The 13,624-nt window shown below is 41.9% G+C and overlaps 1 protein-coding gene across 1 annotated transcript; it reads right to left on the bottom strand.

Moving 5' to 3' along the window:
* Positions 1-5,999: 5,999 nt before the first annotated feature.
* On the bottom strand, positions 6,000-10,683 carry LOC310859334 (ras-related protein ORAB-1). The gene is made up of 6 exons (XM_083765809.1): positions 10,504-10,683; positions 9,444-9,516; positions 8,753-8,848; positions 8,492-8,587; positions 7,593-7,724; positions 6,000-7,405 (listed from the first exon to the last, which is right to left on the bottom strand). The coding sequence occupies exons 1-6, from the start codon at positions 10,515-10,517 to the stop codon at positions 7,208-7,210; spliced, it is 609 nt and encodes a 202-aa protein (XP_083621935.1). The 5' UTR covers positions 10,518-10,683; the 3' UTR covers positions 6,000-7,207.
* Between the last annotated feature and the right edge of the window lie 2,941 nt (positions 10,684-13,624).

The following is a 13,624-nucleotide window of genomic DNA, read 5'->3' as shown; positions in this document are numbered from 1 at the left end:
TAACAGTGCCCGTTGGGGGTGATCAGGTGTGATCAATTGACTAATAGAGGGCGAGGTCGCACATCATTGTGGTGATGTGGAACGTGCACGTGTCAAATGCAAGCCCCAGCCAGTTATTACGTCTGTGTCCCTTTTATGCCCATATATGGAGTTCTTTGTCATGCATGCCCAAATATGGAGTCTATGCAGATGTCAGACAGCATCGTGATGTCAGAACAGACCAGCCTGGGAAGGGGCTGTGTCCAGAGCCTGGGCAGATGCCTTTTGTGGCGTTTCTGGTCAACCGTGGGTCCGACCGGCCGACAAGGCCGGGCACTGCACTCCCTGTGGTGGTGTGGAACGCGTGTGTCGAATTTCAAGTCGGTGAGACGTTGATCAGGTGTGATCAATTGGCTAATATTGGGCGATGTCGTGCAGGGGCATATTGCATATGTACATATGTGGATGACGTAACCAATTTGAGTTTCAAACTTATAGGACACTTAAAAGATTTAGAACCCGTTGTAGTGGATATCTGGAATGGGATTTTTATATAGACAACTCAGATGTTTCAATAACTTGGTTGAGGTAAGTTGCACGCTCTGCTCACGCACAAGTAGGCCATTCATGGACAACTTGTGTGCAAAGCGCAAGTTGGCAGCTCGACAGAGTGCATTTCTACTAGTTAGTGCAGCCGGGAAAAACTACAGTTCTCAACAGGCCCACCTGTCCATTCAAACTCTAGATGGGCCTGCCCCAAAGTTATTAGTGCAGCCGTGCCCAGCAGCCGGTGAAAACTAGAGTTCTCAACAGGCCCGGAAATTAAGGCCTGGCCCTACCTGGGCCCTCATCAAACCCTGTACACTCAAGAGAATGTCCCCGCTACCACCCTTAGTAGATCCCCATATACTGTATGGAGCTGACCTGTTCTGACTTTCCATATGTTGATCTGACCTCATCAAACCCTGTACAGTCAAGACATGTTCCTTATATGGCCAGTACAGAATTCATTCCATGTTGATCTGACCCCCCATGCCAAAGAAAGAACCAGTGCTCGCCCAGCAGTCTGCCGTCAACGAAGCGGATGCGTGCACGCAAGGTTGCTTCTCGCCCTCAGGCGTCTTACTGGTATATAATATAATAATATATGAAATTGTTAATTCAGTGTTGCAACTATGTGTTTATTATTATTATGATATAAGAACAGATTAACTGTGATTTGTGACACGTTTATGATCACACAGCAGGCAGGCAAGCATCTTGACTGACAGTGACCATGCTCAGTTCAGGTGGTTGATTTGTTTCATTTGAAATGTGTTCATCCATCCAGTGTATTGGTGCACCAGGGCACAGCCCTTTCATTATCAAGTTTGTTGACACAGATCAAATGAAATGAGCATATCCAGATTCCAGTCTCTGTGTGATGTCCTGTCGACAGGTTTGAGAAACCCGAGAACCAGAGCAGAGATGTATCATCATCATGTCATATCAATACATGAAGCTTCCCCTAGACGTTATACAATTACACCCAAATTAACGTAGTATATAGTTTACGATGTTTGTGCTTCTTTTTACTACAGTAAGTTAAATGTTTTATCAAACTGAATCTTCTATTGCCACAGACAACAGTTTCCTTCAAACCTCAACATTCTTGTTATGACGAGTTAAGTAGGCTACTACAGGTCAAGCTGCTGTACGCCAGTCGCCATGTGGATAAATTGGTTATTTCAACGCTGAAAGGTTGAGATATTTCCTTTTATGACCAATGAGGTGAATCACTTTTAGTTGACCGGAGTGATCAGGACTCTCCTGTTTTCACTCACTAAAACATATTGTTAGGGCGCAGTCACACAGAACTTTGATTCTGCCTATGAGGGCGGATTTGTGGATTTCTGAAAGCAGAAGAAGAAAAAAAAGGTAAATTTTTCTCTAACTCCTTAGAAAGGAGGTGAGAGAGAGAGAGAGAGAGAGAGAGAGAGAGAGAGAGAGAGAGAGAGATAGGCCAGTCAATGATAGAATCATGATAGTCAGATCAGTAATATCGGTACTAAAGAGGAAATAATAGGAAACATCTGAGTCCGAACCACACAAGTAAGACTCAAAGACCTAATAGACTCAACTGACTCAACACTGTTCCAACATTGGTTACTCGGGCAACCAATAATCTGCTGTATTTTAAATGGACTCTCCTTTACATACCCTACACATTAATGATGTGATATGATATCCTATACATTCACATTGTTATCTATTTTCCATGTAGTAGTATTTTGAAACAGCTAAACAAATTATTTATTTTTCCTTATTCCAGACTTTACAGACCTGTAAAATCCTGTCTTGCAAACATTCAAAACTCATTATGATGAAATCAAAGAAGGTAATATTGCATGGTGCTAACAAAGTACTGATAATAGAACTAAAAGGCTGCCATGGACATCCTTAAACTGAAAACAGCATCCTCTTTTGGGGCAGTAAGGAATTGCCATTGTTTATGAGCTGAGTAAATACTCTGGGGGAATGTATAAAAATGTAGATTACATAAACACTTGAGTCAGCTGTAAAAAGGGCTTCCCCTGCTATTCTAACTGTAAAGTCATTGCCAACCACACATAATGAGATGTCTTTTGTTTGTGCTAGTTTTGCCCTAGATAACCTCACTGAAGAAAACAGGTGTCAATTTAGTTCAAAAATAGTTTGTAAAAAGGGGTTAGGTTCAATTCATGTTTGGAGTGAAGGAAGCAGAGTACATCATCAAAAAGGTAATATTCTGCTGCAGCAAATGACACAAGAAAGTGTTATTAGCAGTAAAAGTATGTTGCTTTGTGGAATTAAACAAACTTGAAGACAAACGTACACTATATTACCCTTGAACAGATACAGAACAATGTAGTAATAATAGTTATTTACTATGCAAGTACACAGCTTTGAAAAATGTTGTAGCTCATAGTAGAGATGTAGGTAAAATGGACCACTGCAGTACTGCCAATTGCTGCAGTTTAAGCAGGCGGTTCATTCTGCTGTGTGCAGTCCACACTGATTCAACTGTGTGCGCTAGCTGCTGCACACTTGGCTATTGTGCACCAGGCTAAATGGGACCCGTCGTCGTTAACCAGGCTCATTGCACCCACTGACACCCCTCAGGCTATTTGACATTGTTGAAAATGTAAGCAACATACACATAACATATGTGTAGCATATTCCCAGGGCAAAGAGTTACAGTCCCCATGAGTCCTGAGACTCAACCGGTTTCTGTAGGATCTGTGTCCATCTTACACCAGTCAAATCAACGTGCCTATTTGTGAAGTGTGCTGCACACTATTGTCTGGGTGAACTTCACACATGGACTAATAAACCCCCTTTCTCTTCTTGCTCCCGTAATTCCCCCTCCCCTGCCTCCCACCTCTAGGGCTTCTTCAGCAGAGCGGGGGAAAGGCTACAGCTTCTACAGCTGTCACAGATGCTTTCCCCCTGCCATTGCCCGGCAACCAAGAACAAATAAAGCCAGCAAACAGGCCTGTCTCCCCCCCCCCATTGCGACATCATCACCACCTCCCACTCCTCAAAAAACTCACATCTAACTAGCTGTCCCCTGCCCAGTGCCCACTGACTCAATGTGTTTTGTTTTCACTTAAGCAAATTGGGGTTATGCCTTGAGAGAGAAGGCTGCTGCTGTTAAACAAAAGGCCAACGCAACCTCACACTGCCCTTTTAATGTTTTTTCCTTTTTTTTCTAAGCTTGACATAATTAGAGAGGGCTAGTAAAAGGGTGGATGGGTGCAAAAGTGAGTTCTTTATTTTGCCCAGGCCTAATCTGTTGGTCTCTGTTGGGTTAGGCTGGGGCCGATTTATAGCAGCAAGCGCCCTGCATCTACACATGGCTGCTGACAGGGCCAGATGTTAAAACAAGCTGACACACCACAACCTCAGGCTGATCTAGTAGTGAAGGTATAACAGATTCTACAATTGAGGTCACAGACAGTGCTCATATGTCGACCAACCAGGTGAACTTTAGTTGATTATCCATACTATGGAACAAAATGGCAAACTAAAGAGGGGACTCCCTCTTTCATGGTGTTTCACCTTGATTGCGTCTAAACAGTGGCATGGGTTCTTTGAATGAAAGGGGCCGCGTCACCCGCGTGTGCGGAAATCCGTTATTTGTCAGTAATTTGGACTATTTGGGACGGTTCTGGCACGGTTCTATAGTTACTTTGGCCAAATATATATATACCTACTACAAGCTCATTCATCAGCAGCATCACATGTGCTGCAGTGCAGAATGTGAAAGAAAACTTTCATAATGGTTACAGTCAGAGCACGGTAAATATGTTTTGGCCTAAAGTCTTGTGTATATTCCTTATGTCCAGGTTGGTGGTGTGGTGTTGTTATATTTTTCACATAGTACGTACGGTTTTGAGGCAGTTTGAGGGGGCTCCCGACGGCCGGCCGGCGCTTTCTTCTTCCATCACTGACGGGAGGATGAAACGACGGCCGGCTGCCAGGGGGACCTGTGGGTTTACAAAACCCACGAACCCTATGCAAAGTATGCGTCTAAACACTAACATTTCACTTCACTAAAAGTCTAAAACAATGCCTAAACCTAACCCTAACCTCACAAACACTATGCCTAACCCTAAAGGCCAGACCGCACCAATGCAACTAGTCGCAAAAAACCATTTTAAGGCCAGTCCACACCAATGTAACTCCTTACAACTGCCATTGGGGATTCCAGGTAGTTACATTTAAGACTGGCCTTAACCTAAACCTCACAGAAATTATGCTTAAACCTAACCTCAAGGCCCTACAACACAGGAAAAAGAGACTCTCCCAAACTAAGAGCTTTCATTTCTTGTAAAAAAATGAATAAAAATTCAAAACATTCTGCATGGTCTTGAAGGGAACGTTTAATCATATACTGCCACACACAGCAGTTGCATCAGGACTGAGGAAGTCAATGCTGACCTCTACTGGCAGATAGCTTATCAAATGTATTTTTGGCGATAGCTTTTGGTGTGTGTAACACAAATTTAGTCCTAACACAAACATTAAATGCCATTGAAAATGAATGGACACTGGGGGCACGGTAGTGCTGTTGCCTCACAGCTAGAAGGTCCTGGGTTCGATTCCCGCTGGGGACGCTGTGGGCGAGTTCTCTCCTCCATCAGTGACAATACCCGAGGTGGGGTTGGCGAAAGGGCCTTTCTGTGTGGAGTGTGCATGTTCTCCCCGTGTCCCCTAGGGTAGGTACCCTCACAAAAAACATACAGTAATCCTGGTCTCTGAACTACCTCCCCCTGGCCAGCCGGGGCACCCAATGGAGGGGAAAGTAACTGGTCAGAATAACATGTTCCTTCCACGTGCTTCGTCCGGCCGGGGAGACTCCCGTCAGGTGATAAGAAGCAGCTTGGCATAGAAGGAAGTCTACTGCCCCCCCAGGTTGGCAGAGGAAGTGTAGCACCCAGGATTACATTCGATAATTGGGTGACACAGTGGGTGCAAAAATGGGTTCACAAAATCGTGGGACAAAAATTAGATTAAAAAAAAGACAGTTTTGAGTGTTTGCCACTCAGAAATTTCAATGTTTTGCATAACACAAATATTGAAGACGAAGGTGAGGACGCAAATTCTGATTGATGTACGATGATAAGAGCACCCCTCACTTCACACAGGTGTGATTTGTTTTCTTTTTTGCTACACTTTAACTTCACTGCTCTACTGTGAATTACACTGCATACAGCCATAAAATATGCTATGCAGCTTATCAGGCTGATTAAACAATTAGAGGGAGAACGTTTTCATTAGTCTAGATGGCCACGTTGTATAAAAGGTCAAAGGCCCAGTGTAACTAGTTTTGTGCAATAGCACCCTTTACCGGAGGCATGAGAATCTAGGGCAAAGATCATCATTCCTCACAGCTTATGGACGTAGAACACAAAAAAGGTGGCTTTGTGAAAACAAGGGCCATACTGAAGACTGTAAAGCAAAATGTGCAAAGCCGAAAAGAATGCCAATACAACTAATGGTTATCAAAGATCTCCTTCATTGTTTAATAGTAGACATTGTGCCACAAAAATGTCATGTCTGCAGCCACAATTCATGTGCCAAGGTTAAGAATTCCAGCTATATATCATGTCATTCGTGTCACTTCTCTACAGAATTAGCAAATTCTTACATTTATGTATAAATATATACAGTTTCTAGATTATTCTGATAGCATGGATGGCGATATTTTTTTCCCCTGCTGTGCTGTTGGTTGAGAAATATTCACAGAGGAATACACATGACCGACATCGCGCCTTCTAATGTAGCACATGCTTACGTCGTATCATTTATGCCAGCAGAGCACACACGTAACCTAATATATACAGAAATTATGACTAATACTATCATACAAGGTCAATCCTATGAGACATAAGAGATATTCAATATTGTGGGCATATAGGGGATATGCCAACAACAGTGCACCAAAAGGCATAATATTTAAAAGTCCTGCCAACAAGGCACTGGCAATTGATCAGTTTTTAAGGGGCAATGGGGGGTACCATTGTGAAATTGGACCACATGACATAAAAGGACATTTGTGAAGTTTTTCGCGGTCTTACAGTGTGCAATATTCACTCGCTTAACGACTGCATTCCAGATGCATTAAGAGAGCATGTAATCGGTTCTGCTAACATGCATGATGCTGGTTAAGCATGTGCTTCATTTGAAGTCCTTAACTAATTCATCTGAGGAGATTCAGGCTGAAGTCATGCTGTTACACACAGCAAAATAAAGAAAAAGACAACCATGTTTAGAAAAGTGACTCATCTACTAAACCTGAAGGAAAAGAAAATGAAGAAAAGCTGTATACTTGAGATTTATCTTGATTAGTTAACATCACACTAGGCTGTTAAAAATTGCTGTATACATTTTGAGCCTTGTTTCCAGTATGTGTGTGTGTTTCAGTAAAGTATGCACAAAAATAGCCCAGTGGGTTCTGTGAATGTAGATGGGCTCACTATTGCTGATCCTGTCTGGAACAGTCTTTTTTTTTGGGGGGGGGGGGGGGGGGCTGCACACACAATTACAACTGGACCCACTCAAAAGTCTTCCCTCAGTTCTTCTGTGTTTCATTCTCTCACTTTCTCTTTTCATTTCTTACTGTTGGTTTCTCTATCCTTGTGGATCATGGATAACGTTTGAGATCGGTTATTGGGCGGGTGGGAGTGTGGAGTGTGGGGTTGCCTCAGCAGCAGCCGCCGGAAGAAGTGTTGACCGGCTTGCTCTGGATCTTGATGTTGGACTTCTCTGACGCGCCGGCCGTGGCTCCGGGCCCCATTCTCTTCTTGATCTCAGCCGCCATGGTCATGAAGGCTTGCTCAACATTGGTGGCGCTTTTGGCGCTGGTCTCCAAAAAGGGGATCCCCAAGTTGTCAGCAAATTCCTTATTAAAGAGAGGAAGGAGGCGATGCTGATCGAAATGTTTTAAAGCCAGAGTTATACTTTGTCGTGTTCCGGTGTCGCACAGCGAAAATGGCAGGCCATTGTGAAGCAATGGAGTGAATCTACAGAGAAAGTGTACAGGAAACTAGTGAAATATTAACCAACCCACTGATGTGGTGTCCACTTACCTTAGCTGTAGTATAATCCACAACTTTCTTTGTTGTAAGGTCACACTTGTTTCCTACTAACAGCTTGTTGACATTCTCGCTGGCGTAACGGTCGATCTCCTGTAGCCACTGTTTCACATTGTTGAACGACTCCTGAGTAAATAAAAAAGTTGGAAGACAATCATCTGTACAGTTGTATTGAACGTGCTTTCAACCAAACATTTAACAGCAATGTCCTAACCTATGTCCCTATGTCCTGATGTTTAGAGTACCAATAGGGGGTGCTGTTGCACCACTCGCTTCAGACTGGTCTGATATTTTTAACCCATTCTGACCGGGCACCCATTTTGGTGTCGGCATCATGTTATGCTTTAGCTATTGTAAAATAGCAGATCTACAAGCTCGTATCGCGCCACCGAGTGGCGCGATACGAGCTTGTAGGTCTGCTATTTTTTTTAAATCGAAGAGCGACTGACATTTCTAGAATCTGATCTCAGGTCAGAATGGGTTCATCAGACCAGTGTGTGTCCGGCGGAAACCTCGTATGAATCTGATCTCAGGTCAGAATGGGTTAAGGGGATATTCACTTGAAGTCACGGACAGCAACTATAGGTTTGTTTTTCTTTTAAGAACTTCATCTTCAAAATAGACGTCTAACTAAAGTTATATACTGAAGCACTCAGTTTTATGCTTGTATTAATTATAAATGTGATGTGCTCAACTAAAAAAAGAAACCTAGAAAGATTACTGGTTGATGTCTGAAGGTTAGTTCAATTAAATTAATGCATTATTCCAGTTAGGGAATTTCTAGGGGTTTCTAGTATATAAGTCAAACAGGATCAGAATCTAAGACAAATACATCCACATTTTTGAGTAAGAAGTTACAATCAGGGAACGAGGACAGAGGAAGAAGCACTGACCTGATCTGTGACATCATAAACTACAATAATGCCATGAGCTCCTCTGTAGTAACTAGATGTGATCGTCCTGAACCGTTCCTGACCGGCTGTATCCCACTGTGAAACAAAAGTTCAAATGCAGAAAATGCAATCGCAAAATTACAAATAGAAGAATTACAAGAAATGACAAGAAAATTAAAGTCCAGAATCAACTTATTTTGTAAATATACGGCTGGTTTTCTTTGATTTAACTATAGGACCATTTCACTGGAGTGTACTTACTATCTGAAGTTTGATGGTCTTTCCATCTAACTCTATGGTCCTGATCTTGAAGTCCACACCAATTGTACTAATATAGCTTTCTGTATACGTGTCATCCTACAGAGGGAGAGAAAAAGAAACATAGTTCAGTGGTAGGCCTGGGCGGTATCAAGGTATTATGATATACCATAATCAATGGTTTTTCAATACCTTGATAAATTCAGACACTCCTGGATATGTAATCACTAAAATATTGCCACATAGCTTTATCTTGAGATTACTCCAATTACAGTATTATTAGCCAAATCCACCATCACTGTTCAATATCCGTCTGGTAACAAGTGTCATCGGGACAACCAACCAAGATATGCTCAATCTATGGAAGAAGGGTGCTTATCTATTCATCCATAAGTATTTAAAACCAGCAAGAATTGTCCAAATAGGTCCGCATATGTGAAATATCAGAGAGGTAAAGTAGAACATGACCTGTACTTTCCCTGACCGGCAAGTGTCCCTGTCAACCCCTGACTTATTATGTGAAGTGGTAGATAATAATCTTGAGTACTTGAGTACTATCTGTCTGACATGGTAGATATGATATGTACAGGGAGTGTTATCAACTATCTGTTGTTGATGTAACCTTATAGCGCATTATGCAATAGTGACATTTCTACCATGATGCTTATTGCTTACATTACATACTAGTACTTACTGCAAACCGGAGAAGGAGACAAGACTTTCCAACACCAGAATCGCCAATCAGGAGCAGTTTGAATAAATAGTCACTGTAAAGATGGGAGTAAATACCTCAGGTTGGTGTTACACAGATATTCTGCAGTACTTCTGCTATATCATAAGCACTAGTCACTAATTTGATTTTTATAAGCAGCTTCACATAACTCGTTTCTCTGTATGTATGCATGTATGCGCGCGCGCGCGCACACACACACACACACACACACACACACACACACACACACACACACACACACACACACACACACATGTGATAGATGGAGTTTTTGATGAATTGAACAATGTGGACCCTGTTGTAAACAAGTGTAATGCTTAATTGGGTCGTCCACTCACAGTTGACAGTCTTTGTATTGAGTTTGTGCTTAAAATGTACTGTAAATTCTACAAACTGTTAATAAATATTTCAATCAATCAATCAAAACACACAATGCTCAAGTGTAACTAGCTCTGGTCTATAGCCTTACTGCCGTTGCGACGGCATTAGAGCTATGGATCAGGGCTAAAGTGTAACCAACCTACACTCTCAGTCTGTAACACACTACCTTCAAATAAGTTATTAAGTTTTCTTAATTAATAGATATCAAAATGAAACAGTGGCATTCAATGTAGGGGACCACCAAACTATGACTGTTAACTTTGATGATGGCTGAAAAGTTGTACTACTGATTTTAGCTCTTCGCTGGGTGACATGGTAAATAAGAAACCCTGACACGTCCTTAGCCAGAAAGTTTGATACCAAAATATAGCCAGTGCCACTTAATTCATTATAATAATAACACATGCTGGTCAAATAAGATATATGACGCTCACTCACTGTCATGACAGTGTACTGTACACAGTCACAGCCCTACCCAGCCCATTGCCCAGCTAGCTAGCACAGGAGACAAAGCAGCTGATGTTCATTTTACAGTAAACTGATGCTAGCTCAACTGGCTAAAGGCTACCAAAATGCTAGCTGAGCTAAGCTGACAGCTCCTCAACCTGTCATCGTCGCATACAATAAATGTGCCACTTACTATTCGGGATTCATCGTTGACTACACACGATAAACGGCAACTATTTTTTAGAGACAGCTATTTTCCTCGTAGAATAACCTTTAAAGCTCGTTGTGTAATCAAGAAAAGCTATCGTGTTCTTTATGTAGTTTTTTAGTTTTGGTCAGGAACTAGCTAAACTAGCTGTCGCGTCGCAGCCAGAACAGCATAATCGAATCAAATATGGCTGCCTGTCCTACCAGGAAATACCAACAAGACTTCTGGCTGGTGGGTATTGTAGTCCAGTGGTTATCAGTACAGTCAGAGCATTCAGTGTACACTGTACAGTATAAAGAAGTGGTTTTCAACCAGTGGTCCGTGGAACACCAGTGGTCCTTGAGGGGGTGCACGGTGCAGGTGGTCCCCAGCTAATAGATGGAGTTTTAAAAGTGTAAAATGAAACGAAATTTTACACTCTCATGAGTTGACTATTGTTAAACTATTGTTATTAATGCTCTGTGGCTCAAATGCTGAATAATTAATGGAACTTGGTATGAAAAGGGTTGAAACCACTGGTATAGATTATTCACATTTGTAAAGTATCAATACTGCATTGTAGAAGTCCTGAATTAAAATCAGATTATCACCACGGCATGTCATGATGTAGTTTTCGGTGGTCACCTTATCATCTATGAATTGGCCTTTAGTAGGCTATCAAAATGTAGGCTACTTAATGTACCCAAAGTATAGAAAGTATACTCATGCAGAATATCCCATTCCCGTCCCAAGTTTGTATCAAATTATTATTATAATAGCAGATCTAGACTAAAGATTACTACTCACAATTTAATTGTCGCATTGTGGTGCATTTAGCTTGTAGTCAATTATGTGCCTAAATATTTTAAATTGGTTATTTATTGGTTATTGGTTCATTATTGCAGAAGTGTAAAAACAGTACCAGTATATCACCAGTAGGTGGCGAAGTATCACCAGGGGAACAGAGTCGTGGCCAAAAGAACCCTGAGTCCAGCATGTGAGTATATATACTCACATGCTGGACTCAGGTTTCTTTTGGCCACGACTCTGCAGGCCTACATTTACAACTCAATACAAAAGCTGTTAACTGTGGAAGACACCATAAAGCATTACACTTGTTTACAATAGGGTCCACCCTTTTCAATTCATCAGAACATATAGAGACGTACAAATATACACTTTATCATCATAAAAGGGAAAATCTGGGAAAATAACATAAACAGTGAGCGGAAAAGGGTGGGGGAATTCAGATTTTACGGGTGCCAGTTTTGAATTGCAACCGTCCGTAGGTGCCCTAGAGAGTGGTTTTGAAGGAGTCAAGGGATTCACATGTCTTAACGACTGTTGGTAGGGCGTTCCACATTTTGGTGGCATAGGAGCGAAAATAATTTAGTCCCTTGTTTGTGCCGAATCTCACACATGGTTTGTGGGTGTGGACTTCGTTGACATTAAGGAAGTATTTAGACGGGTATATCTTAGTGGTGTAGCGAATCTTGTGGACCAGACCCATTGCAAGATGCTGTACTCTGTCAACCCTAAGCCATTCCAGCCTGTCAAAATGGTCAGGGGTGAGGTGGGTTCGGGGAGTGAGGCCAAGTAGTAGCCTGACCAGTTTGTTTTGGGAAGTCTGGAGCCTTGTTTTAAGGGCCTTTTCAGTCAATATTGACCTCAGAGCTCAGACCCTTCTTTGAACTTGTTTTTAATTCTGCCTTTGTTCTTTCCATTTCATAGGCATGCCCTGCTACAGCTTCTTGTCACTGCACATTTGAGAAAATAGATTAGGCCTTGGTGTAAGCCCTCTATCTCTATAGCTTGTACACCCATGTCAAAATACTTTCTTAATGTCAACAAATAATCACAACCAGAGGGAGTTCATCAACCCCATGCAACCCAGATTCAGCTCAATTTAAACAAGGGGTTACATTTATTTCGCTCCTATGCCACTAAAATGTGTAACGCCCTACCAACAGCCATTAAGAAATGTTAATCCCTAGACTCCTTCAAAACCGCTCTCAAAGAGCAACCTATGGGTGGCTGCGATAGGCATCCCTATTCAGGATGTTTGTACAGCAGCAAGCTGGTCGCCCCTTTCCACTACTATAACTGGATGTGGTGCAGTCTGAAATGGCTCATGCAGTTTTAGACGTCGCTTCCAGGTAAAGGGTGGGTTGGGTTGGTCGTCACAGGTGGAAAACTGTGACATATAGGGCGATTCACTGAGTGAAAGAGTTTAGAATAGCTATAGGTTACTTCAGTAGCCCCAGTTATTTAAACGAATGAGCGAGTTGATTTGCCTGAAAGACTACCCTTCTGAACTAAGCAGAAGCCAATCTGGTTGACATGGAATGACCCGCCTGGCATGAATGGGGCTTTTATCACCTCGGGGGAGGGGTGAACAGCATGCCAGGGCGGGCAGAAGTCCCGACCAATCTGTGTTTGTGCACCTCGCTTATACGTTTAAATAACTGGGGTTACTGAAGTAACTAGAGTTTCATTGTTATATAGCCTACATACAGAGTGCAGACAGTGAAGGGACTCTAGACCAAATGACAGACCAGTAGTCACCATATAGAAAAGCAAAACCATACGAAATACATCACGACAACCCCTAAAGAAAATCTGAGAATTTGACCTCCGTTACAAGGAACCTTTTTGCCTGCTGTTTAAATGCCCTCAAATTTCTTGCCAAGTTGGGTTTAGTTTCCAGGCAGTTCACTGAGTAGCACCTAGCACCTACTGTAGCCTACTTTCCAAAGTTATACTTTTTTTTTTTTTTTTTTATAAATTTTATTTAAAATGTCTCTTTCTCTGCATTGGTTAACTTCCTCTCAACCTATCTGAAATAAAGGCAATAAGGCAACAACAACAAAAAATTTAGTTCCATGGCCTAACGCAGTATCAACTTGGGGATTATTGATATTAAAAAGGTTCCACTGCTCTAGTCACTATTCTTTGACTTTTATTACTATGAATATTGCACTGCGTTGGATTATGTCCCAGTCAGTGAATAACCACATGCAGTGGTGGAAAAAGTACTCAATTAGTACTCAATTATTTACCCTGAGTAAAAGTATCAATATTGCAATATAGAAGTATACTGTACTGGCATCAAAATATACCAAAAGTA

This window comes from Protomyctophum parallelum (genome assembly GCF_964188405.1).
Source record: "Protomyctophum parallelum genome assembly, chromosome: 5".
NCBI classification, from domain to species: domain Eukaryota; kingdom Metazoa; phylum Chordata; class Actinopteri; order Myctophiformes; family Myctophidae; genus Protomyctophum; species Protomyctophum parallelum.
Note: the sequence above shows the minus strand (reverse complement) of the source record. Positions and strands in the feature narration are given on the sequence as shown.

Excerpts from the sequence above, each read along its gene's own strand:
- LOC310859334 (XM_083765809.1), bottom strand. Across the intron at positions 8,849-9,443 it reads GTCTCCTTCTCCGGTTTGCA|GATGACACGTATACAGAAAG; the intron begins GTAAGTACTAGT and ends CTCCCTCTGTAG. Across the intron at positions 7,406-7,592 it reads TGGATTATACTACAGCTAAG|GAATTTGCTGACAACTTGGG; the intron begins GTAAGTGGACAC and ends CTCTTTAATAAG.